The sequence below is a fragment of the Monodon monoceros genome, unplaced genomic scaffold, assembly GCF_005190385.1.
Source record: "Monodon monoceros isolate NGI ecotype Baffin Bay Population unplaced genomic scaffold, NGI_Narwhal_1 Super_Scaffold_4, whole genome shotgun sequence".
Classification (NCBI taxonomy): Eukaryota; Metazoa; Chordata; class Mammalia; order Artiodactyla; family Monodontidae; genus Monodon; species Monodon monoceros.
The window spans coordinates 71646701-71670206 of NW_021703781.1; the positions used below are offsets into that span (position 1 = coordinate 71646701).

General features: G+C 45.9%; 1 protein-coding gene across 5 annotated transcripts in view; it reads left to right on the forward strand.

Moving 5' to 3' along the window:
• Positions 1-23506, forward strand: part of PLPP4 (phospholipid phosphatase 4) — a 117026-nt gene that overhangs the window by 56034 nt on the left and 37486 nt on the right. For 2 of the 5 annotated variants that reach the window (XM_029245630.1, XM_029245632.1), the window contains 2 exons: positions 1978-2041; positions 4339-4463. The exons of 1 other annotated variant lie outside the window; for it this stretch is intronic. In XM_029245630.1, the coding sequence (XP_029101463.1) occupies positions 1978-2041; positions 4339-4463 (189 nt within the window). The remainder of the gene's footprint in view (positions 1-1977; positions 2042-4338; positions 4464-23506) is intronic. 2 more of the 5 variants (XM_029245631.1, XM_029245633.1) reach the window with 1 other exon arrangement.

Below are 23506 nucleotides of genomic sequence, written 5' to 3' on the forward strand. Positions count from 1 at the left end.
ATGAACATAATAATCAATTCATTTCACTTCCGGAAGGCTGCAGTGACTCCCACCCTAAGGACTGTCGTTGCAGATCCCCACTCTCTTCTGTCTCCTTCAGGCTTTTGGATCAGAGAGTGAAGCTGCCAGCTGTTGGTGCTTACATCACATCCACACATTTTCTAGCTCAGCTGCTTGAAACTTTGCAGACAATTGCTCTGTGCTCCAGTAAACCCAGCCGGTGCAGAGGTTGAGGACGTGTATGGTGTTTCTGGGCTGATGTAGCAGTCTCTGAAGTTCCCCAAGGGCGCTGGGAGATCAGCTAGTGATGCTTGTTCCCAGAGACCTTCTCTGTGCAGAGGCCATGCTAGGACCAGGACACGAGGGAGTCTGGCCCCTCTGGGAAAACACAACAGTGAGCCCGCTGGACTAGCCCTGAGAAGAAAAGCCCCTGTCATCTCAGGGCTATTTCACAGCCTGTTAATTGTCGTAGCTCTGGGAGAATTCTGCAGTGGAGATGGCCCGGGGAATTTTGCCTCCTCTCTGCAAAGGAGGCCTCTCAGCAGTGCTGTGAGCTTGTGAGAAAGAAGGGAAGCCAGCGTTTTAGGAAGGAAGGGTCTGTGCGTGCAGAATGTAATCATATCTCTCCAAGTCCCCCCACTCTTGCTTCCGGTTTATATACCCCAGTTGCGTGCTCGGTATTTTAAAGGTGGTGCCGCGCTGCTGACTCATGCTCTGCTCCCCACCCCGGTGGCCCATCCCTCCTTTGCTGCCACAGTCAGATATGGCACTGCTGCCCATCCCGCACTTAGGGGATTAGTTTCCCTTTGACAGAGGTGTTCATTTGAACCGGTCCCTCCCGTTCTCTTTGCTTCCCATGACTTGTTAAAAGCGGGTGGGTTCTGTCTCCATCTCAGTGGCCTCTGCCCTTGGCGACTGTTGACGGTTCACAGTACTTTCCGTTTGTAGAATAACACATTTGTCTCCCTTGATGACCATGAATTGCTCCAGGCAGCTCCTTTCCGAAAATGGCCCTCCACTGCTGTTTTCTTCCGTAAATCTCAGCTAGTATTGAACAGTTAACACTTGCCAAAGGGAAATCGTAACTCATATGCTTTATTATTCAACAAAGCAATGGAACGGGGGCATCAATAAGTTTTTATTGCTTATGCAAAGCATTTGGCCTTCCATCGCATTGACTTGCCTTTTGTGCAGTCTTGATAAACACAGGAGAGAGGTGCAGGGTCCTTGCAGGGAAAGCTCCGTGACTCATTTCATCTGCACCCTTTGGACGATCTGTGCTTCATCCAGCAAAGTCCTTCCAAGCTGCTGGGAGAAAGTCCCTGTGCTGCCTATTTTTAAAGAATGTAATCCAGAAATGCCTACTGTTTTAGGTGGCAGGAAGCACCACCTGGGCAAATCTTTTCAAAAACGAACGAGGTTTTGGGGACACTTCACCTTCTCGGAAACGGTGATTTGTTTGGTAACAAGTGGAGAGCCGTCAGCAGGAGACGCGGGTCAACAAGGAGGTGATGGCTGAGTGGGCACGTCCTACCTGCAGTAGGATTCCAGCAGCTGCTCTGATTAGAATTGTGTCTGAGAAGATTGCCAGAAGGAAATAAAAAAGTTATGTTTCTTGCTACCAGTAAAAGGGATTCTACATGCTGTCCTATTAAATCTGTTCCTATCAGGCCAGAACATGATAGATGGGCTTCTCAGTGATACTGAAAATTTCATTCAAGGAGGAGAGATCAATTTCATGTCACAGGGGCTTGGAATTTTATGAGTCACTCTCCAGAGTCCTGTTCCAGTTACATTTTCCTTTAGCTGCTCAAACTTGCCTCCCTTTTTTAGAGTATGCGCTCATATCTGCGGTCATAAACTAAACAGTAGTATATGATGGGACAGAGGTGACGGTGGTGATGATAACGATGATGATGACGGTTTTGATTTGCGAGCCCGCTGGTTATTTTTCTGTCTGTTGGTTTTGTTTTGTAGCCGTGTCCTTGGCTCTTGCTTTGAATGGAGTCTGCACAAACACTATTAAATTAATAGTGGGAAGGTAAGTTCCAAAAAAGAAACAAATAGTGACTGATTCTCAGGGTTTTCTATGTAGGAGCCTTGGCCGCAGGACACTGGATGGGACAAATTTGAGCTCTTCTGGTTTTCCCTTAAGTTATTGTCCTTCTGAGATTTCTGTCCTCAGCACAGATCTTTCCTCTCCTTTGAATTATGAACTCAGTATTTCAGAAAGCAGGGCATCAATAGTAAAGCGGTATCCACTGACTATACTTTCTTGTGGACCAAAGCCCACTGCTGGCATCTCTGGTCCGTCCACTGATGTTCCAGGGCCTCACCAGACACCCACTCACTTGCCAGTTTTGGCCTCCAAAAAACAAATAAGCTTTCTTCTTTATCGTTCTCTTTGGAATAAGAAATCTGGATTGGCATTTGAGCTTTGGCTCATGGCACATTTCTCTTACTCCCCTGGGAAGTGATTTCTCTTCTCCATTTATCTTGCCTCCTCCCTCAGCCGCTCTGGCAGTGAGCTAATCTCTGTAGAGACGAACCGTCAAAAGACCCGAATTCAGGACCTGACCTTGGCCCTGCCTAGCTGTTGGCCTTGGACAGGTTGGTTCCCCTCTTGGAACCTCAGTATCAGTGATCATGTAAATACTTGGTGCGTGGTGCTGGCCAGGCATCGAGGGGGCAGAAGAGGGATACAGATTGCGCAGTGCGTGGCTTGCGGCTGCAGTGTCCTTGCAACTTTCCAGGCTTAGAGTTGCTGTGGGGCCTGATAAAATGCCGATCCCCAGGCCGTGTCCGCTCTGAGGTTCTGGTTCAGTAGGTGAATAGCCACACTTGGAGGAACACTAGCCACACAGGGGAGAGACAGTAAGCCAGCAGTTCTGGTAGATTACTGATAATTGATATGTTACAGATACCGATAGATTGCCACTGGGCCCAGATCCCAGAGCTGGAGGACCAGTGAGTCAGTCTGTGTGAACTGTAACCCAGTACGTACAGAAAAGGGGGATTGTGTTTACAGTGCTAGACCTTGTCCACGGCAGGCGAAATTCGGCAAAGGTTGAATTAATGTGAAGTAATTCGCCATCACACATCTGTGTGAGAGTCCACACTTGAGTGAGGTGGACAAGCATGGGGTGAGCTGTGCAGGCACAAGAATCCAATTTCTGGGGTTCAGAGCTTGTCTTTGCCACTTACTGGTTGTGTGTGACCTTGGGCAGTAGTGTAATCTTTCTGAGCCTTCATTTTCGCACCTGTGAAATGAAGGCGGTCCGAGGGCCTGCCCCAGGGTTGTCATAAGAATCGTATGACACACAGAGTCACAGATGTAGAGAGCAAACTTACGGTTACCAAGGTGGAAAGAGGGGTGGGATGAATTGGGAGATGGGGGTTGACTTATATACACCGCTATGTATAAAATAGATAACTAATGAGAACCTACCGTTTAGCACAGGGGCCTCTACTCAGTGCTCTGTGGTGACCTCACTGGGAAGGAAATGTAAAAGAGGGGAATCTATGTATACATGTAACTGATTCACTTCACTGTACAGCAGACACTAACACAACATTGCAAAGCAACTATACTCCAATAAAAATTTTAAAAGGAAATAAAATTTAAAAAAACATGCACCCATGGGCGGTGCTTAGTGCTGGGTCTGGTATGCAGTACGTACTCAGTACACGTTATCCGTGATTGTGGCAGGAGGCTCGGCCTCGGAGCCGGCTTGTAACCGCCTCCCTGTAGAGCCTCCCCCGCAACCTGGACCAGGTGCCAACCTGGCGACCGTGTGCTCTGCATCTTGGAGCTGGGCTTCCAGGTCCTCTCAGTGAGCTTAAGTGAGACTGCTATTTAAGGCAGTTGGCCATCCAAATTCAAGCTACAGGGCCACGAGGAGCCTGGAGGCTTGGGTCCTGGAAGCAGCCTCCGAGTAGCGGACCCATAGGTGGAGGCAGGAACTACCCTCTACTCCGCCGGCCCTGGGCTTAGGTGGCTCCTGGAAGTCACCTCACTTGACCTGCAGGACCTCACCTCTGGGTAGGTATTGATCTCCCTTTTTTACAGATGTGGAAACTGAGGCTGGGGTGGGGGATGGCTACATGACCTTCCCAAGGTCATAAAACTAGTAAGTGGCAGAGTGGGAGTTGCAGCCCAGATCTCTCTGACCCCAAAGCCTGAGCTTTGCCTAAGCCCATAGTGTCTTCGGGGCGGGGCGGGCTGCGCTGTTGACGGCAGCAGGAGGAGCTAGGCCAGCGGGGGACAGCGGGGTTAGCTTGGGGCTTGTTTGTGATGGCAGCGTTTTATATTGAAAATGTCCATGGTGTCTTTTGTAGACCTCGCCCCGATTTCTTTTACCGCTGCTTTCCAGATGGAGTGATGAACTCGGAAATGCACTGCACGGGTGACCCCGATCTGGTGTCCGAGGGCCGCAAAAGCTTCCCCAGCATCCATTCCTCCTGTAAGTTCAGTGGCTGGGACACTAATTCCTGGGTCGTGCCTCCTCATCACTTTCTTCGGGAGTTGAGAGGAAAGAGTTGATACACGAAGGTCGAGCACCGTTCACTTTTCTTCACTGGTTGGCTTAGAAACTAGATATTCAATAGGAAATAATGAGCCTGAGGACAAGGCTCTGGAGTTTACAAAACATTGCGTATGTTGCTTTTGTGAACTCGGCGGAGTGTAACATGTGACACTTTACCCTTTGGCAGTACCAATCAGAACTTGACAGTGCGAGGGAATTAACCATGTTCCCTGGGACCTTATGCCTTTCAGCTCAGTGTTCTCTCTAGTTTACTCCTTCAGTGAAGGTAGTGTATGTGTGTGTGTACCAACATATAGTATATATGTGTGTGTGTATATATATAAATGAACATACACCCTCCCTAATACACAGTCTGATTGTGGGCATGTGAGCTGGGACCAGCCTTAAGCAGAGAATAACTAACATGGATCAGGTGCGGGGTGGTGTAGTGCAAAGCATACAGCTCTTTAGAGCGTGACAAATCCTGACTCTGCCAGGTCCTAGCTCTGTGACTTAACCTCTCTGTGCCTCAGTTCCTGCTGTGTCAAGTGGGAATAAGGCCTCCGCTATTGGCTGGAGTGAGGGTTAAAAGAAGAGATGGGCGTCACTGACATTGCTGGGCGTCTGCCGGGCCCAGGTGTTAAGAAGGTGCGTTATCTTATTTAGTCCATCAGCGTCTGTCACGTCCTTGGTGTCGTGCTTCGGATAAAGCCCCGTCATCCACGCGTTGTTCAGTCTCAAGGCTGAGGTTCCCAGAGTGTTCCGGTTTGTGTCTTCATTCGTTCCATCAGTGTTTACTGAGTGACTTAGGTGCCGGGCACTGACTGTGATAGGTGCTGGGGACACAAAGATAAGCGAGACACAGCGCGTGTCCTGGGGAGTCCACGGGCAGTGCAGGCTTTATATTTAGGTTGGTGATTCTGGGATCATTGGAGAGGAACCAGGCCCACAGGTGACCACCTGGGAGAGGACAGCCTGCTCTCCTGACCGGGGGTCCTTGATTCCCCACAGGTCTGATCGTTGTTTAGCTTTGGCGAGCCTGTTACCTTAATCTTTTCTCTTTTTTCTAAGTACCCAATACACTCCTGGTAGTGGCTGGATCAGGGAATAACTGGACGGCCTTTCCTGCAGAGTGGTTGTTGGGCATTTTGCTCAGAGTCATTAGAGATTAGGGCCTGTCAACAATACAGAGGTGCCCGGCCCTCTAAGTGGATCTCCATCAGCCTGTGCCACAGCCCTGCCAGGTCCGGTTGTCCCCACTTCGTGTACAGGGACAGTGAAGCTTAGACGGGCTCAGCAACTTGTTCAGGGACACTTAGCCGACTTCATGCCAGCCTCTAACGTGATAGTGTCTTGGGCTTTAGGTGATTAAATACAACAGGGTGTTCACAGCCCACGTGCATTTAAATAAATAACTCATTTTCTCCTCTAGTTTACTGGGGACTTTAGTGGGTTGAATAATGGCCCCCCAAAAGATAGTCCAAGTCCTAGCCCACAGGGCCTGTGAATGTGACCTTGTTTGGAAAGAAGCCTTTGCAGATGTAATTAAGTTAAGGATCTCGAGATGAGATCATCCTGGCTTTAGGGTGGGCCCTGAGTCCAATGACAGGTGTCCCTACAAGAGAAAGGCAGAAGAACATTGAGACTTAGAGATGCAAGGAAGAAGGCCACGTGAAGGCAGAGGCAGTGATTGCAGTGACGCAGCCACAAGCCAAGGAGCACCTGGAGCCACCAGAAGCTGGAAGAGGCAGGGAAGGAGCCTCCCCTGGAGCCTTCACAGGGACCGTGGCCCAGCCAACACCTTGATTTTAGACTTCCGGCTTCCAGAACTGTGAGGGAAGAAATTTCTTTCATGTTCAGCCACCAGGTTTGTGGTAATTTGTCACAGCAGCCCTGAGAAAAGAAAAAGGAGACTTAGATTGAACACATTGGTTCATGGAGAGGGTTTGGCTTTGGAGTCATGGGGGAGACTGAGAGAAAGCACACTCCTGGGCATGCTTCCCAAAATGCCCTCTGAGGTTAGTATCGCCAGGGGCACAGCCTGCATGACGGCGCAGGGCGCTCCAGTCACGCCCGCTGTTTAAGGTCACGCATCCATTTGGATTCACTTCCTGTCCGAGTTCGTTCTTCCTCTCTGAAGTCATGTTTTGTTTTAAGTGAGTCTGTGTCGGAGGCAGTGTAGGTGCCAGCTGGAGGAATGTCTGCAGTGTTGATTTCCTGTCTCCTTACTGTCAGGGATTCCTGTGCTGGCATTGTTTAGAGGTACCTGGGGTGGTATTCACCTGGGGTCCGCTTCTATCTGGTCTCCATCTGTCTCCTTGTGGGGTCACTCAAGTTCTCTGTGATTTTAAGACATGTTCTGTTCTCCCAAAGACTCGGTGCTGAGCTTCAAGGGGCTTCAAAAATTATAAGCAGTAAGAAGTGAAGCCCTGTGGGAAAACCTTAATCCTGGCTTTCAAACTGTTAACTGAGGACTGACTGCAGCACAATTTCGTAGCTACTGTTGCATTTGAACTTGGGAGGGAAATAGGTCTTATGTGAATAACTCAAGCTAGAAGACTGCTGGACCACAAAGAGTAGAGGCCAGGCCCCACAAAAGTGTTTCTTTCAGAGGCTCACCCTCCCTGTCAGATGCGTTTCCTGACAAGTCTGCCCACCAGCTGCCTTGTCGAATGCGAGGCTGATGTCCCATCTGTGCTAGACAAGTGTTTTGACAGAGGCTATTACTATCTTTTGCTTAAGATGTACTTATAATGTTACAGATTTTTACTACTTGCCAGACACAGAATCCTCCCCAGTCTCTAGGCTTTGGTGAGTATTTTCATCTGCTCTCTTGCTCTTGTATGACAGGTCAGAGGTTGCCTTGCAGGGAGCTGCCGTGTCCACTTAGAAAAACCACCAGCGCTGTTTTCTGGATCTCTTATTGTAGCTGATAGGAAGCCTAGTGGTTGGTGTGACTCTCTGCTCCTCGAAGAGGTGGCAGGCCTCAGAGGGGGTGACCTCAGTGGACTCGCATTTTGTATGCACACTCTTTCTCCCTTCAGTAAAATCAACTTCGTGGGTTGCATTTGGGTGAGTGGACACAGGGGCTCTGGACCAAGGGATCTCCGGAGACAAACGCCCCATTCTAGGTAAACGTGGGTTTGCTTCTGTTCTGTTCACGGGTAATTGGTGACTGGAGGGTCGTTGAGGTCCACATGTTGTTCTGCAGAACAGTTGGTTTTCTTTGAACGCAGGAACAAACGTTGATTACTTTTGGAAACAAAAGATCTTGTTCTCAGTTTACCGTAAGCAGTCCAACGGCACTGCCCTGAAGGGCTCAGGTGCCAGACTTTGAGCAAGTGGCGCGTCCCTGTGGTAGCCACGCTGTGGGACTTGCTCTGTGAGGCAGCCTAAGCCACGCTTGCTGGAAACGCAGAGATGAGAGTTTCGAAGAGCGAGTGATTTCCTTCAGAGTTTCGAGAAGCTTGGGGTTTAAAGTGGAGAAGGGCAGTGTGGCTTCAGAGCAGGGATGTTCTGAAAAGGGGACCGTCTTTCAGCATACCATCTCAGCTTTTGATTGGGTGTTGTTTCAACTTCCAGAAAGAGGATAGATTTCAGAGAGAAAAATTGAAGACGAAAACAAAACCAAAAAACCTTATTGTTGCCAAGTCAAGCTATTAAGAAACTTCTTTTCTGTAAAATGGCGGGAATGAATAAAGTGATACTGTTGTCCAGGGGTCGGCAGATGACAGCATGTGGGCTGCCTGTTTGGTAAATAAAAGTGTTACTGGTACACAGAGATGCCCATCGTTTACGTATTGTTATGGAGGCATTTACTTTACAACGGCAGAGTTGAGCAGTTGCAGAGAGACCTGGCCCACAGAACTGCAAGCATGTTGCCCATGCTCCAAACCAATAGTATCAAAAAGCATTACCACGGGGCCCAGTGGGGAGGGACGAATAGGCAGAGCACAGAGGATTTTTAGAGTAATGGTGGACGCCTGCCGTGATACATTCGTTGCAACGCACAGAACGTGCACCACCAAGACCGAAGCCTAATATAAGCTGTGGACGTTAGGTGATTATGATGTGTCAGTGTAGGTTCCTCAATTGCAAGAACTGCTGGAGGACGTTGCTAATGAGGGAGGCTCTGTACGTGTAGGGGCTGGGAGTCTCTGGGAAGTCTCTGTACCTTTTAAAATTTGCTGGGAACCTAAAACTGCCCTAATAAACTAACGTCTAAGAAAAAGGCTTTACTAAAGCAAGACCACTGCTCTTGAGTTGCGCACATAGATGTTTCATTTTAAAACAAATCCATTATGGTATAAAAAGGGGGCATTTATGGGATAATCAGTGCTTGTGGGATGCATTCTTTAAATGACAGACAAAATTTCAAGGCATATCTGGCCCATGGTGATTTAACAGATTCTTCTTGAGTACTTGGTGTTTTATAGGTACAGGCTTGCACTTGGCGGGGGGGGGGTACAGGATGCTCAGACGTGGCCATGTGCTGTTTGGGGCCAGGGCAAATACAAGGTGCTTTAACACAGTGCTCTGGGATTGGGGAGCTGGGAATTCCAGTTGGGGAACAGGGAGAGCCTCTGCAGGACAAGCTCTTTCTCCTGTCATTTCCCAGGAGAGTACGCATGAGCTAGGTGTTTTGGGTCATTTATGTTTGAAGTGTCTTTGTTCTATTTTCTAGCTGAGTGTAGAATTCTAGGTTGAAAATCAGTTCTGTGCAGGATTCTAGTTTACCGTGTGCTTCAGAGAGACCCAATGACATTCCCTGCTTTCATTTTGCTTTTCTCTTTCTCTCTCTGGAAGCTGTTAGGAGCCTTTAGCTCTGGTCATCTGAGATTTCACAATGATGTGCCTTCCTGGGACTTTATTCTTTGTATTTACTGTTCTGGTCTCTCAATGGGTCCTTTTATTTTGTAACTTTGTGTACCCCCCTCTATATTCCCTACTTCTTTTCTCTGGATCCTGTATTAGGCAGATACTGAACCTCCTGAGTTGATTTCATCTTTTAATTTTATTTCCTATTGTCTTTGTCTTTTTGTTCATCTCTCTAGGAGATTTAAAATTTTTTATTTGCCAGCCCTTCTGTTGAATTTATTATGATTTTTATATTCTTAATTTCCAAAAGCTCTTTCCTGAACTCTGATTTAAAAAAATATAGCGTCGGGTTCTTTTGTTGTAAGTACAGTGTCTCTGTCTTCTTTGTCTGCAGGTGTCATCTGCTCTCACCTTCTCTTCATCTGCATGTTCTTCGTCATCTCGCTTTCCTTAAATACCTGGAGATCTTCGGCCGGATGTTCTTATTTAACGTGGGAGCACTGAAGCTAACCGGACGGAGCCCATTAAGTGGACTTCACTGAAGGGTGGGTGGGGAGTGAACTGGTTGACCCTGAGTGTTAGCATCTGGCCTTTACTTAAAGGCCGTTCCATTCCCTGGAGGAGGCACGCCCCTTCCCTGTCTCTGGCCAGGTGTACATGAACCTGGCATTCTGGAAGCCAAGCCCAGGGACTTGGTTTCTCACAGGTCACCTTGCAGACCTTCCCTCAGGCCCCTGTTTTCGGTCTGATTGTTCAGCCCTGTTTTCTACTTGCCTGCTTTTTCTGAGCCCAGAGCCTTGAATGGTTAAACCTTCTACCTCCTTCAGAGGTTGGGGAGGTGACAGTTTCCTGGTTTGAGGATGGAGTGGGGACCTGGAGAGTTTAACCGCTGTCTGGGGACTTTCCAGCTACTTTGCTGTCCAGCCCACGTCTCACCCCTGCCTCCTGCGGTACCGGTTCAAAGCTTTGCAGGGCCCTGCCTGGTGAATTAGCGCTTCTCACCAGCGCCACTGTCCGCAGGCGTGGAGGTGCGCCTTTCCCCCGCTCTGCCAGCTGCTTCCCATCCTCATGTATTGTGGGGTGCAGTTGAGGTGCTTCTAGCTCCATTTAAGGTAGAATTTGTTTCCCTATTTGCATTAGTCAGGGTTCTCCAGAGAAACAGAACCAATAGGGTATATGTGTAGAGAGAGAGGGAGAGGAATAGTTATTTTAAGGAGCTGGCTCACAAGATTGTGAGGGCTGGCGCGTCTGAAATTTGCAAGGCAGGCCGGCAGACTGGAAATTTGGGTAGGATTTCTCTGTTGTAGCCTTGAGGTAGAATTTCTCACTTGGGAAACCTCAGTCTTTGTTCCTAAGGCCTTTAAATGATTGGATGAGACCCACCGACATCATGGAGGGTGAGCTCCTTTACTTAAAGTCAACGGATTGTAAACGCTCATCATAGCTAAAAAATATCTTCAAAGCAACTTCCAGACCGGTGTTTGACCAAACATCTGGGCACTGTGACCTAGCCAAGTTGACACATAAAATTAGTAATCACGCTGTTGTTCCTTCCTTCCCCTATCATTTTAAATTCAGAAATACCATCATGATGCCCTAATACCTGGTAGTTGCAGGGGCACCGTATGTTAGAAGATCCTCATGCAACCTCGGCGCTACTTTGATGACGGAGCCCTTGAGAGTGGAGTGCATAACCAAAGGGTCTTTGTAGGCTGAGTGTCTGGGAGTTTGCCTTTGTGGAACAAATCTAAATGGGTTGTAGCTCTGGACTGGGAAATTATCATAAGATATCATCTATGCTAAGCAGCCAGGTTTAATTCCATCGAGCATGAATATTTAATATTATAAACCAGCTGGTTTTTGGAGAGGTTAGGCAGGCTTTTGCGTAAAGAAACAGGAAATAGGAGAGCAGAAGACATTGCAGGATTTGTTTGTTTTGCATCATTTAATGAGATGAAATTGCTATCCAGGGCTTTTGCTGGTAGATGGGAAGCTGCTGCTGCTGCTTTTGAAAATGGTATAAAATGGCATGGGCTGCTTTGGGTCATTGGTTCAACCAGCACAAATTGCTGGTCATTTGTCTGAGGTCAGTTCCATTGGTGTGGTTTGTCTTCTAACTGAGAAATGAAAGCTTCCAGATTCACCATCATGTCAAGGGACGCATCAGACTTGGCAAGAGCCTCTCCTGGCTTTCTTCCTGATTTTGTATTGTCCTTTATCTCAAACTTCCAAGACGGTTTCCGAGGTTCTGGGAAGCAACTGCACTTATTTTGCAGCTCTTTCATCGTTCAAATGAAGACTCCCCTGAATGCTGGGAAGACCTGCTTTGGGGATGCCCAGCCCTTGGAGGCAATGATTGCTTTCAGAAGAATCAGACCTCTTTGTAGGACGATGTTCCTCAATCTTTTATTCATTATCACCCTTCCTCATTTTATAGGCTTCCCCCCGCCCCCCGCCCAGTTTCTCTTCTCTACCATGAAATAGTAATTCCACAGGTCGATTGTATATCTGTTTATGTACTGTAGCCCTCTGGAGGACCACAAACAATTGTACTAGCTAAGATTTTCTCATCTCCCCAAGAACCAATTTTTGTCCCCTTGGGGGCAACACTGTCTTGGTGGGGAATGGTGTTCTTGGTTTCTCTTACAAGCAGTAAGCTTTCTCCTCCTGAGTACAGGTAAGACTTTCTTGTTTCTTTGCATGTCTCATAATTTTGTTCTTGTTGTTTTTGGAAATTGGGTAGTTTGGGTAATATATTGGAGCAGTTGTGGGTACTGATCATTCCTCATTCTGGGGCTTGTTTTTGCTGTTTGCTTATTTGTTTGTTTAGTGACTGGTTGGGTTATTTTAGTGAAGCCTGTTTACCCTACTGTGTGAAGCCTCAGTGTGACGTGGCTCCTCAGAGGCATGTGGAGCGTGCCTCTGGGCACGTGCACACTCACCTGGGATGACAGTGGTTTTAGTAGGGTTCTCTTTGACTGTGCTTTTCCCTGACCACACCCCAGTGCTGGGTTCCACTGATTGACGGCTCTATTGTTTTCAGCAATGCTCTGGGACATAAATTCCTCCACAGACTCATCCAATTAAATTCAAGCTCCTTTTCAGGGATAGCTTTTGAGGTCATGTTTGAGATTTGTCCGTCCCCCAAGATGAGCATCCCCTTCTTCTTTCCCTGGTTCTTGCTGGTAAACTAGCTGGCCTACCATTTAGTTCATATCTCCAGTGAAGTTACTGTTCTCTTAATTGCTTTTCATCACAACCTTACATACAATGTCTGTGAGAGTACCCTTGGGCTTGAACGTTACCAAGTTCCAATAAAGTCAGTCCCTTTGGGAAGAGCTCCAGAACTCTCTATTTGAAGGTCTGCCTCTCCCCGAACCTTGTCCCTGGGGCTGAAGACAGGGGCAGTGGCAGGTTCTTTCTAAGTGATGCTCATGCCTAGGACTTGGGCACTGGATGGAGGGGAGCACAGTAGCTTCTGGTCTTCTTGGGAGGTGCTAACAGCCTGTCTCTCCCAGCAAGATAACATCGCCCTTGACTAGAAGCTGTGGGAAGAGGGAGAGGGAGCCCTGTGTTCTGGGCTGTACCCATCTGGAATGGACTTTCCATCACCCTAGGCTGGGAAGGAAGGAGGAAGAATGGATCAAGGTTCAAATGCCACAGATTCTCACTGTCCTTACTGAGTTTTAGTATATCTTCTTAAATTAATGTTTCTTCATTTGCTGTATGCCCTTAGGACCACTTCCAGAGACTTAATTATTCTTTCAGTAATTTTCTCCAGTTTAGCTTGGGAGTGGGGTCCACAGAGCCATTCTGGAAGTGGAACTCCCTTATGTCAGTTTTGATAAATTATGTTTTTAAACTAGTTTGTACATGCATCTAGATTGTTGAATTTGTTAGTATAAAAGTGTTCATAATATTCCTTTATTGAATTTTTTTTTTTTTTCGGTACGCGGGCCTCTCACTGTTGTGGCCTCTCCCGTTGCGGAGCACAGGCTCCGGATGCGCAGGCTCAGCGGCCATGGCTCACGGGCCCGGCCGCTCCGTGGCATGTGGGATCTTCCCGGACCGGGGCACGAACCCGCGTCCGCTGCATCGGCAGGTGGACTCTCAACCACTGCGCCACCAGGGAAGCCCACCTTTATTGAGTTTTTGATGTCTGTTAAGAAAGAACAGTAGTGATAGGCCCTCTTCCATTTCTGATATAGTAACTTGTATTTTTTCTCCTTTTTTTTATTGATTAACTTTATGCGTGGTTTATCAATTTTATTAAACTTTTCAAACAATCAACTTTTGTCTTTATTTTCTCTATTTTTCTGTCTTTACTGCTTTGTTGACTTTGGGTCTTATCTTCACTGCTTCCTTGTTTTTAGTTTGTGTTCAATTTGCTCATAGTCTTAAGTTGGAAATTGAAATAATAGTTTTTAAAGTCTTTTTTCCTTTCTAATGTAAGCATTGAAAGCTATAAATTTCCCTTAAGTCCTGTTTTAGCTGTATCCCACAAAATTTGTCACATTGTATTTTTATTGTTATTATGTTCAAAATATTTTCTAACATCCCTTGTGGTTTCTTCTTTGATCTATGGGTTATTTAGAAGTGAATTTTTTTACTTTCCAAATATTGAAGGCTTTTCCAGCTATTTCAGTGTTATGAATTTTTAATTTAGTTTTATTGTGACTAGAAAACGTACTATACAAAATTTCAGTCTTTTGAAATTTATGGAGATTTGTTTTATAGCCTAGTATATACTTTATCTTGGTTGGGTCTTTCGTTCACACCTGAAAACATACTCTGAATTTGTTGGGTGTGGCATTCTATATGTGTCAATTAAGTTAAGATGTTGTGATTCAGAGATTTTTGATTCTTTCTTTTCTTCTTTTTGTCTCGTTCTGTCAGTTGAGAGTAGAGTTTGATGATGTTCAACTATGATTACAGATTTTGTCTGTTTCTCTTTTTTGTTTTGCTGGTTTTGCTTCTTATGTTTTGGAGCTCTTTTTATAGGCACTTACACATTTATGATTGTTATATATGCTTGTTATCTTGACCCTTTTATCATTATGAGATGTCCTATGCTCTTCATTCTCTCTCCTCCTATTTCATGTAATGACTTCTTGTGGGTGTGAGGTCCCTAGGCCCATCAGAGATCTTGTTCTTGGCCTGTGGTGATAGAATGGACTTGAATTGTAAAGGAATTGTTGGATAGGCAGCTGTTTTGTGTGGGTTCCTTTTATCACTGTTTCAAACCATTGGCTTTTAACTCAGTCTTCCAAATTTAAGCCGAGAAGTCATTTAGGATGTTAGGCGTGTTCTGAAACTAGAAATTCAAATGACCACGTGTCTTCTGTAATGGCCATCTTTTGGGGTATAGATAGATGGGAGGAAGGAAGGAGGGGAAGTAGGTAGATAGATATCATGAGACAACAGTGTTCCACAGTCCCCTTCTCTGGAAATTGTTCCAGTCCTGATGTGGGACTCAGGCTCAGCTGGGGCACCTGCCATAGAATTATTATCTTTTGGGTTCAGAACCACCCCAGGTCCTTTCTTTGTGTTTTCGCAGATTCATATCTAGTGTGCATATCCTTAGAACCAGTGTGTTTTCTTTTCCCTTTCGGGTAGAACTCATAAACATACATACGTTATTCCCACGAGGGTCTCTACAGCACATATTTCATTCCAGACTTGCTTCCTTATGCCTCCCACTGGGCCTGGGGGCCATCTCTCTTGCCTCTGTTGGCATCTACTTGGAAAATGCAAAGTCATTTGAGTGTTAGCTGGAGCCAACTTAATTAAGAAGTTAAGTCCGCTGAAGGAAAATGAAACATCATTCTGCAGCCAAGCGTGTGCAGTTGTTGGACGACTCAAGCCAATGCTTGAACACACTCAAGCTGTCAGAACCCACTCATATTCCTTTAGCACTTACTATGTAATACACATCAATTTCTAGCTACCAGCACCTGCTTCTCTCTCTGAGGGCTCCTGTGGCTGCCGGAACCCTCTCTGCCTGTGCTTAATGACAGACTGGGCACATAGGGAATGAATGCTTACCCAGTCCCCTAGAGCAGTGGTCCCCAACCTCTTTGGCACCAGGGACCGGTTTCGTGGAAGACAATTTTTCCAAGGACCTGGGGCTGTGCGGATGGTTTCAGGATGACTCAAGCGCATTACATTTACTGTGCACTTTATTTCTATTCTAATTACATTGTAATGTATAATGAAATAATTATACAGCTCACCATAACGCTGACAGGAGGCGGAGCTCAGGCGGTAATGTGAGCGACGGGGAGCGGCTGTAAATACAGATGAAGCAAGCTTTGCTCGCTCGCCCGCTGCTCACCTCCTTCTGTGCGGCCTGGTTCCTAACGGGCTATGGACCGGTACTGGTCCATGGCCCAGGGGTTGGGGATGGGGACCCCTGCCCTAGTAGCCTACAGCCAATGATTACTGGGGGATGATGTATAAATACCCCAGCTACCTTACCCCTTAGGTGGAACAGGTCTGAGGTGTGTGTTTTTACACTGTCTCCCAGAGTTCCCCAGTGGAACTGAGCCCTTGCTGCCCACAGTGGTAACTTGCTTGATGTCACACGCTTTGCTGGCTTCCTCCCCATCCCTCTCACTTCCCCACTGATGTTTCCTGGGACCATCTTCCTATTAAACTACTTGCAGTTGAATCCATCTCAGGGTCTCATACTGAGGGAACTCAGACTAAGACATTACCATGGCTAGCTCCTGCTTATTCTTGAGTTTCAGCCTAAAGGTGGCTTTGTTTAAGAAAACCACCCTGAATACCCCGAAACTCCTATCATCATTCTTTGTCACAGCACACAGTTGAGTCCGTCATCATCCTGGTTGTTTACCTGTTTTTTGTCTGCCTCTGCTTCATGAGAGCAGGAACCTTGATTATCCCCACCACTGATGTGTTCCCAGGGCCTAGCACAGCGAATGGCTCATTATAGGTGCCTCCAAATATTTATTGAACTAATTGATTTGTTAGCTTAATTGAAAAAAGACTCAAGTGAAGCTACATTTATGCTATAAAAAATGGGTCCCAAATTCACCATGGACGCTGAGTTCTCGGAACACCCATGCCTTCCTTTGTCTAGAGCAAGAAAGAGACCTGAGCTGTTAGGGTAGTGTGGTCAGCTCTCCTGCTAATCGGCAGTGTAATCTCATGGCAAACCCTTGACCGCTCAGCCTTCTCTTTTACTCTTAGAAGATGAAGGGATATAGTTGGGGTAGGGTTTCATAACTCATTTTTAGTGATGGGATTCTGGGTCTTTTTCAACCTCTCTGTCATCAGCTTTAGAAGAGGGTTTAAAAATACCTCCCAAAGGCGTTGTGAGTATTGAAAAGGATAAAGGCTGTGAAGCCCCTTGTACTGTGCCAGCACACAGTAGGTGCTTTGTGACTGGATCCCCTCTCTGCCCCCTCCAGCAGAGCTGGGGATCCTGCTAATGCCTGCAAAGACCAAGATGACACTGTGGGACAGGGTCCTTTCTGCTTGGAAGCCCGGGGTGGGACCTTGGGACTGGGGACTCCTGGGAGGAGAGACCAACAAGCTTCTTTACTCCAGAGCTTAGATATTCCAGAGTCTTTGTTTCTTTTGTAAGCAGACATTTTCAGAAGTTAAAACTTCTTTGGGAGCCTTTTTGTACTTGTTTCCACCAATAAATGATTCCGTTTCAGTTGGTTGTCTCTCATAGGATTTTCTCCCTCAGTTTTCTAGGCCATGAGGATCTCTACAATTTTTCATCAAAAAGAAAGGAAGGAAGGAAGGAGAGAAGGAAGGAAGGGGAGGAAGGGAGGAAGAACCCTTGCTTGCGTTGTGGTTCGTTTACTAACTAGAAGCTAGGTGAAACTTGACAGATTCCAGATCCCACGGTGATTAGTAACTTTGTAAAAAAAAAATATGGCTCATATTTTTGTCCTTCACTAATATGGCCTTTTGGTCAAATGTTTGAGTATTTTGGCCTGGGTGTTATTTACCACACCTTACAAATAACACAAGATTCCGTTTATTTTCTTTCAAAATTATTCCCTTCTGGAAAAGAAGAAAAGTGACTGGCATTTGCTGACTGGCTTGAGCCAGGGAGCCCAATGAAGAACTGTCCGTGTCTCCCCATTTCTTGGTCTTATGGTCAGAGGATTCGTTTCCTCTGACCATTTATTAGGGTCTAGCTATAAAAACAAGTGAGATGCTGCCATGTATTTCACGATCCGGCCTTTGTCATGATGTCTTAGGTAAAACTCCCAATACTCACTAAGTGCTTCAGGAAGTATTCATTCACTCATTTCTTTAGTGATTCCGTCATTTATTCAACACTTGTTTAGTGGACCTACTATGTGCCGGGTCTGCTGTGGTATAAGAGGAGACAGATGCCATCCCTGTCCTAGCAGCGTTTACAGGACACAGCCACTGTGAGCCATATGGTGCCTTATGCCAGTTAGGAAAAGGTATCTCTTGCTCCCAGCAGATGCAGTCCCAGGTACAGGGTATCATCAGCAGAAAGCAGGCATCCCTTATCAGCTGGGCACCCTTGGGCAGTGAGTGTTCGGAACAGCCATTCTTGGCAGCCCTGATGGACAGCAGTGGACATTAAACAAACCATTACTCAAATAGCTAATTACAAGCCTGCATATACAAGTGGGAAAAGTACATAATAACTAAATGGTGTCTCTTACATAATCAGAGGCATCTGGGACAATTAATTCTGAAGGAAGAGTGAGGCAAGACCAGAGAAGAGGGGCTGAGAACATTTCTCACTGGGAGAACCCCAAACATCCCTGCCTGGTGCCTATGGAGAAGAGAGCCAGGACACTTAGATAATTTTAAGACTTTTGGATTTCTAGTCTAATCACCGTGAGCATTCATTTATTTTCTCTTTCTCTATATGTTCATAACTACATATGGCTGAATGTCAAAAGAATGCTATTTTAAGACCTATCCTGGGGCAAAAAATGATAAATTTGCTTTTATAGTCATTAGATTTTTCTACATAAATACTTTGATATTTAAGAACATTTCTATATTGGTTATGATAGAGAATTATTATTTTCAGATGCAGACAGACCTGAGTTTGGCCTGGCTCCATTACTTAGTAATGATGTGATCGTGGGCAAGTTGCTTCATGACTTTCTGCCTCAATTTACTCATCTGTAAAATGGGAGTTCTAATCTCTACCTTTTAAGGTGTGGGGAAAATTAAATGAGATGATTTAGTGCCCATTCCCCCTTGAACTCTGACTCTGGGAAAGATCGGAAGAGGCTGGTCTCTGTTCTCTTTGGCGGAGATAGGAGGGCAAGAGTGAAACAAAGTCTGCCCACGTGTATCTATGCAAATGCGTTTGTTTCTGATACAGTAGGACAGCAGGCTACAGATGCATCCAGTTGAGTTCTCTACCGAAAGGTGTGTGTTTGATTATTAGATTCTTAATAATGTCCTTCATGGTATGTGTTTTACCGTGAGAGTCGTGCAGTATATTCAGTCAACATATTTTTTTTGTGGTAGTTCTCATGTCTACACCTATGACATTAATTTGATTCTACATACAGATCTGTACACTTCAGAAACTCACTGTCTTACAATTTTTCAAAACAAAGGTAAAAAGTTGAAAAAAGCTTTTCTCTTATCATGGCCTGCTGTGTATTTAAGAATTATGGCGTGCCACTTAGGTTATTCCCGAAAACCAGTGTGTGTTTCAGAGAGCCTCCCTTGAGCTGGGCTTATGGACAAGGCCAAATCGATGACCGCAGCATGGCGCCCTTGCCTGCCAGCCACAGGTTTGGAAGTGGGAGGCCTGCTGGAGATTCATTTCCCAGAAGGTTGGCTAACAGTTGTAACCACACTTAGAAAGGTCACAGAGGTGGGGATACCCAGAGTGAGGTCAGCCAGAAGGTCAGCCAGCATGGACCCAGGTACAGACTGCCAGGGACATAGCCTGACCTTCGACCGTGGGATTGGAGTCGTCACCTGCTGCCTCATCCGCTGTTCTCCTCGCTGGGTGGCGGCTAAAGCTGAGGAACAGAAGCACCAGTCAGTCCTTTAAGCAAATAACAGTTTGTGGAGGCACAGGAAGCCTCTGGGTACAGCTAGGATGGTTGTTCTAAAAAGTTGGAGGCCACCTGGGAACCACTGGTTACTGGGCCTCCTTCAGTCTGTTTATGAGAGTTAGGATTGGGGGTAGCACAGGCATCGCAGTGCAAGTTCTTGCAGAGGAGCTGGCCACCTCCCCCAGGAAAAAAGAGGTGCTTTTGGAGGCCTTTGGCCCAACACAGGAACTGTTTAAGCCTCGTGACTTTGTAAAAGTATATTCAGTTCCTTTCGTGCATCCAGCCCATCTGTGCTCTCATTCTTCAATTGCCGCTGAGAGATTAACTGGTAAAAGCTTTTCATGTGGTAACAAGAACCACAAAACCCACTGCAAAGTGACTCTCCCTGATGCTTCGTTCTCATCCCCGACATTTGGAACAGTTAGACCCCTGATTGTTGGTAAATGATGTCTTCATTTCTCAAAGTCTTCAAAAATTCTTCCACGCACGTGCAACACTCACTTGGATGGAGTCTGTATGTCCTTCCTGATCAAGCAGCACTGTCCTTGCCTGTAGATGGCTGAGGCAGAGGAGGGGTGGAGGCCAGGTGACCCTGGCACCCTCACAGCTGCCTGTCACAGAGTGCCCTGCCTGTGTGGTTGGCCGGTGGCCCCCTGCCAGTTCCGGTGTTGGAAAGAGCTGGAGCCTCTGCGGCCCGTGAGACCCAGAGGTGGGTCCTTGGCATGCTGTCTCTTTCCTTCACTCTGCCCTGGAAGTGGCAGTGCAGCTTAAAGGTGGGTGGGATGAAGGCTTGGCTCTCCTACAGTTTTTCATTTAAATCCTTCCTGAGAAGACCTGGATTCTGCACCTCTTCAGTCCCCAGACTCACTATACAACCTTCTTCGGTTCTCTCACCCATGATGGCACCAGCAGCCCTAAATGTTCCTCTGTGACACCAACCTTGAGAATGTAGCGATCTGTATCACTGCAGTCACTCACCAATTTCTTTAACAATTCATTGGGGAATTCTAATCTGGGTATTTTCCCAAGCCGTGCTTGAACCAATGTGAGTTCTTCAGAGAAACAGGACCAACAGTGTGTATATAATGAGATTTATTAAAAGGAATTGGCTCACATGAGTGTGGTGGCTGAGAAGTCCCACAATCTGCCATCTGCAAGCTGGACCCAGGAGAGCTGGTGGTGGAAATTCCAGTTCAAGTTCGAAGGCCTGAGAACAGGAACGATGATGTGAGTCCCATTCTAAAGGCAAAAGGCTGACTGACGTCTCAGCTCTAGCAGAGGGAGAGGGCAGACTCTCCCTTCCTCCACCTTTCTGTTCCGTTCAGGCCCTCGACAGAGTGGACGATGCCCACCCTACTGGGGAGGGCCATCTGCGTTACTCAGCCCGCCACTGCAAATGCTAATCCAGAAAGACCCTCACAGACACACCCAGAAACGACGTTTAGCAAAGTATCTGGGCACTCTGTAATCCAGTCAGGTTGATACATAAAAGTAACCATCACACGCTCCTACCCTCTTGGGGGAGAGCGTGTTCCTGTCCTTTCCAGCACGTACCCTTCAAACCAATCAGCCTCAAGACCCCATAGTCACTGCCTTAGCCAGTGGTTCATTTTCTCCATATCATCTACTTCGTTTCTCTTGCAGAGTGGACGATGCTAGAGAATACGCGAGAAAGCTCTGCCCATTGTAAATTCAAACGTAAAGAAGAATAAGTACAGTTCTGACATTGTTTTTAGCATTAAATAATTCGTTATATGCATTGAATAACAGGTGAAATGAATAACAGAAAGTCACAAGGAATAAATAGGTCTAACATGTATGTCCGGTATTTTACTGGAGCTCAGGAAGACTGGACAGCACATAATGGATCCTATAATGGATGTCCCTGAAACTGCTGCCTTTTTTTAAATCTTTAAAAGTTACGAGCAAAGATAATGGATAGGAAAATTATTTGTCTCCATTTTCTAAAAGAAGACAGTCAATAAGTACTGAAATTAGTGTTTAGTTAAACTCTAGTATTTCTTTTTTTTTTTAGGTCTCACTTTTAAAAAAAATTTATTGAAGTCTAATTGATTTACCATGTTGTGTTTAATTTCAGCTGTACTACAAAGTGACTCGGTTACACATATATATATTCTTTTTCATATTTTCCATTATGGCTTATCACATGATACTGAATACAGTTCCCTGTGCCCTGCAGCAGGACCTTGTTGTTTGTCCATCCTCTATATAACAGTTTGCATCTGCTAATCCCAAACTCCCAATCCTTCTCTCCCCCACCTCCTCTCCCCCTTGGCAACCACAGGTCTGGTCTCTATATCTGTGTAAACTCTAGTATTTCTTGACTAAGAGGAAATAAGTGCCTTTCAAAGAAATGTCTAGAAATTAAAGGAGAAAGCATAACTCTATGAGGACCTATTATTAGATAAACAGAAATGGCATGATTTTCATCAAATATAGCATGACATAAGCTTGCCAGTGACGTTTCCCATCCCCATCAATCATAATTTTTGAAGTGAAGGTGGAAAATTGTATTTAAAAAAAATAAACAATTGGCAATTTGGAGAAGAAACCCAGAAAGAGAATGATCGATCATCAATAAGTCAAAAAAAGAACTACATTCATTTCAACTTGGCCAAAATGTTGCTTTCTGTAATTTCCATCAACGATAGCATTTTATTCAGTACAATGTAACCCTTCTTGGCCATGTGAAAAAAGAACTGGGGGACATTTTTTTCTTGTTATGTTCCTTTTTCCAGCTGCATTTAGCCCTGTTTCATGAGGTACGATACCTTTCCGAAGGCAGGCTGCTCAGGTGCTGGTAATATCCTGAATCACTTGCTCATGGAAGCTTCATGGTTGAGTTGAAAGTTCATGGGTGTTAGAATCAGAAGGACAAGACTGTGAATCCAAAATAGCTTTTGTGACTTTGGCAATTACTTAATTTCTCTAACGTTTGGGTCTTTGAAGTGGATGCAGTAATATTTCATAATATTATTGTGAGGATTGTATCATTAAACTTTCAAGATATGCTAATTTTAAAATTTGAGTCACATTCTATTAAATTTAAGGATAATGAGTACATACGGTCCAAGATTTTTGGTGTTAGATTTGGGGGATTGATTTAGATGTCATCAGTTGTTTAGAATGCCAGCAGTTGTTTGTAGGTAAAGGATTTCCAGTTCTAGCCATGGGGGAGAAACCAGTATTGGACTTGTCCTTATTGTTATTTTTATGGTTAATAAAATTGATAAACTCCTAGCACGACTGATCAAGGGAAAAATAGAACACACGAATTCCCAATATCAGGCAAGAAAGATGAGCTACTCCTATAGATTCTAAATCCATTGAAAGAGCAATAAGGGGGGCTTCCCTGGTGGCGCAGCGGCTGGGAGTCCGCCTGCCGATGCAGGGGACACGGGTTCGTGCCCCGGTCCGGGAGGATCCCACATGCCGCGGAGCGGCTGGGCCTGCGCATCCGGAGCCTGTGCTCCGCAACGGGAGAGGCCACGGCAGTGAGAGGCCCGCGTACCGCAAAAAAAAAAAAAAAAAAAAAAGAAAAGGAAAGATTAAAATGAATGGACCAGAAAACCTGAATAAAAGTATGAAAAAAATTAACTTTGACCCTTACCTCACTATATGTAAAAATTAATTCAAAATGAATTATATACTAAAAGTTAAATCTGTAAATCATCTAGAAGATGATGTAGAAGAATGTCTTCTGTACTTTGAGATAGAGAATTCTTAGAAGGAACACAAAAGCACCAACAATAAAAAAAGTGATAAATTGAACTTCACCAAAATTTAAAAGTTTTGTTCTTCGAAAGATATCATTAGGGGGCTTCCCTGGTGGCACAGTGGTTGAGAATCCGCCTGCCAATGCAGGGGACACGGGTTTAAGCCCTGGTCCGGGAAGATCCCACATGCCATGGAGAAACTAAGCGCATGCACCACGACAACTGAGCCTGTGCTCTAGAGCCCGCGAGCCACAACTACTGAAGCCCACGTGCCTCGAGCCCGTGCGCCACAACAAGAGAAGCCACCGCTGTGAGAGGCCCGTGCACCACAACGAAGAGTAGCCCCCGTTCGCCGCAACTAGAGAAAGCCCGTGCG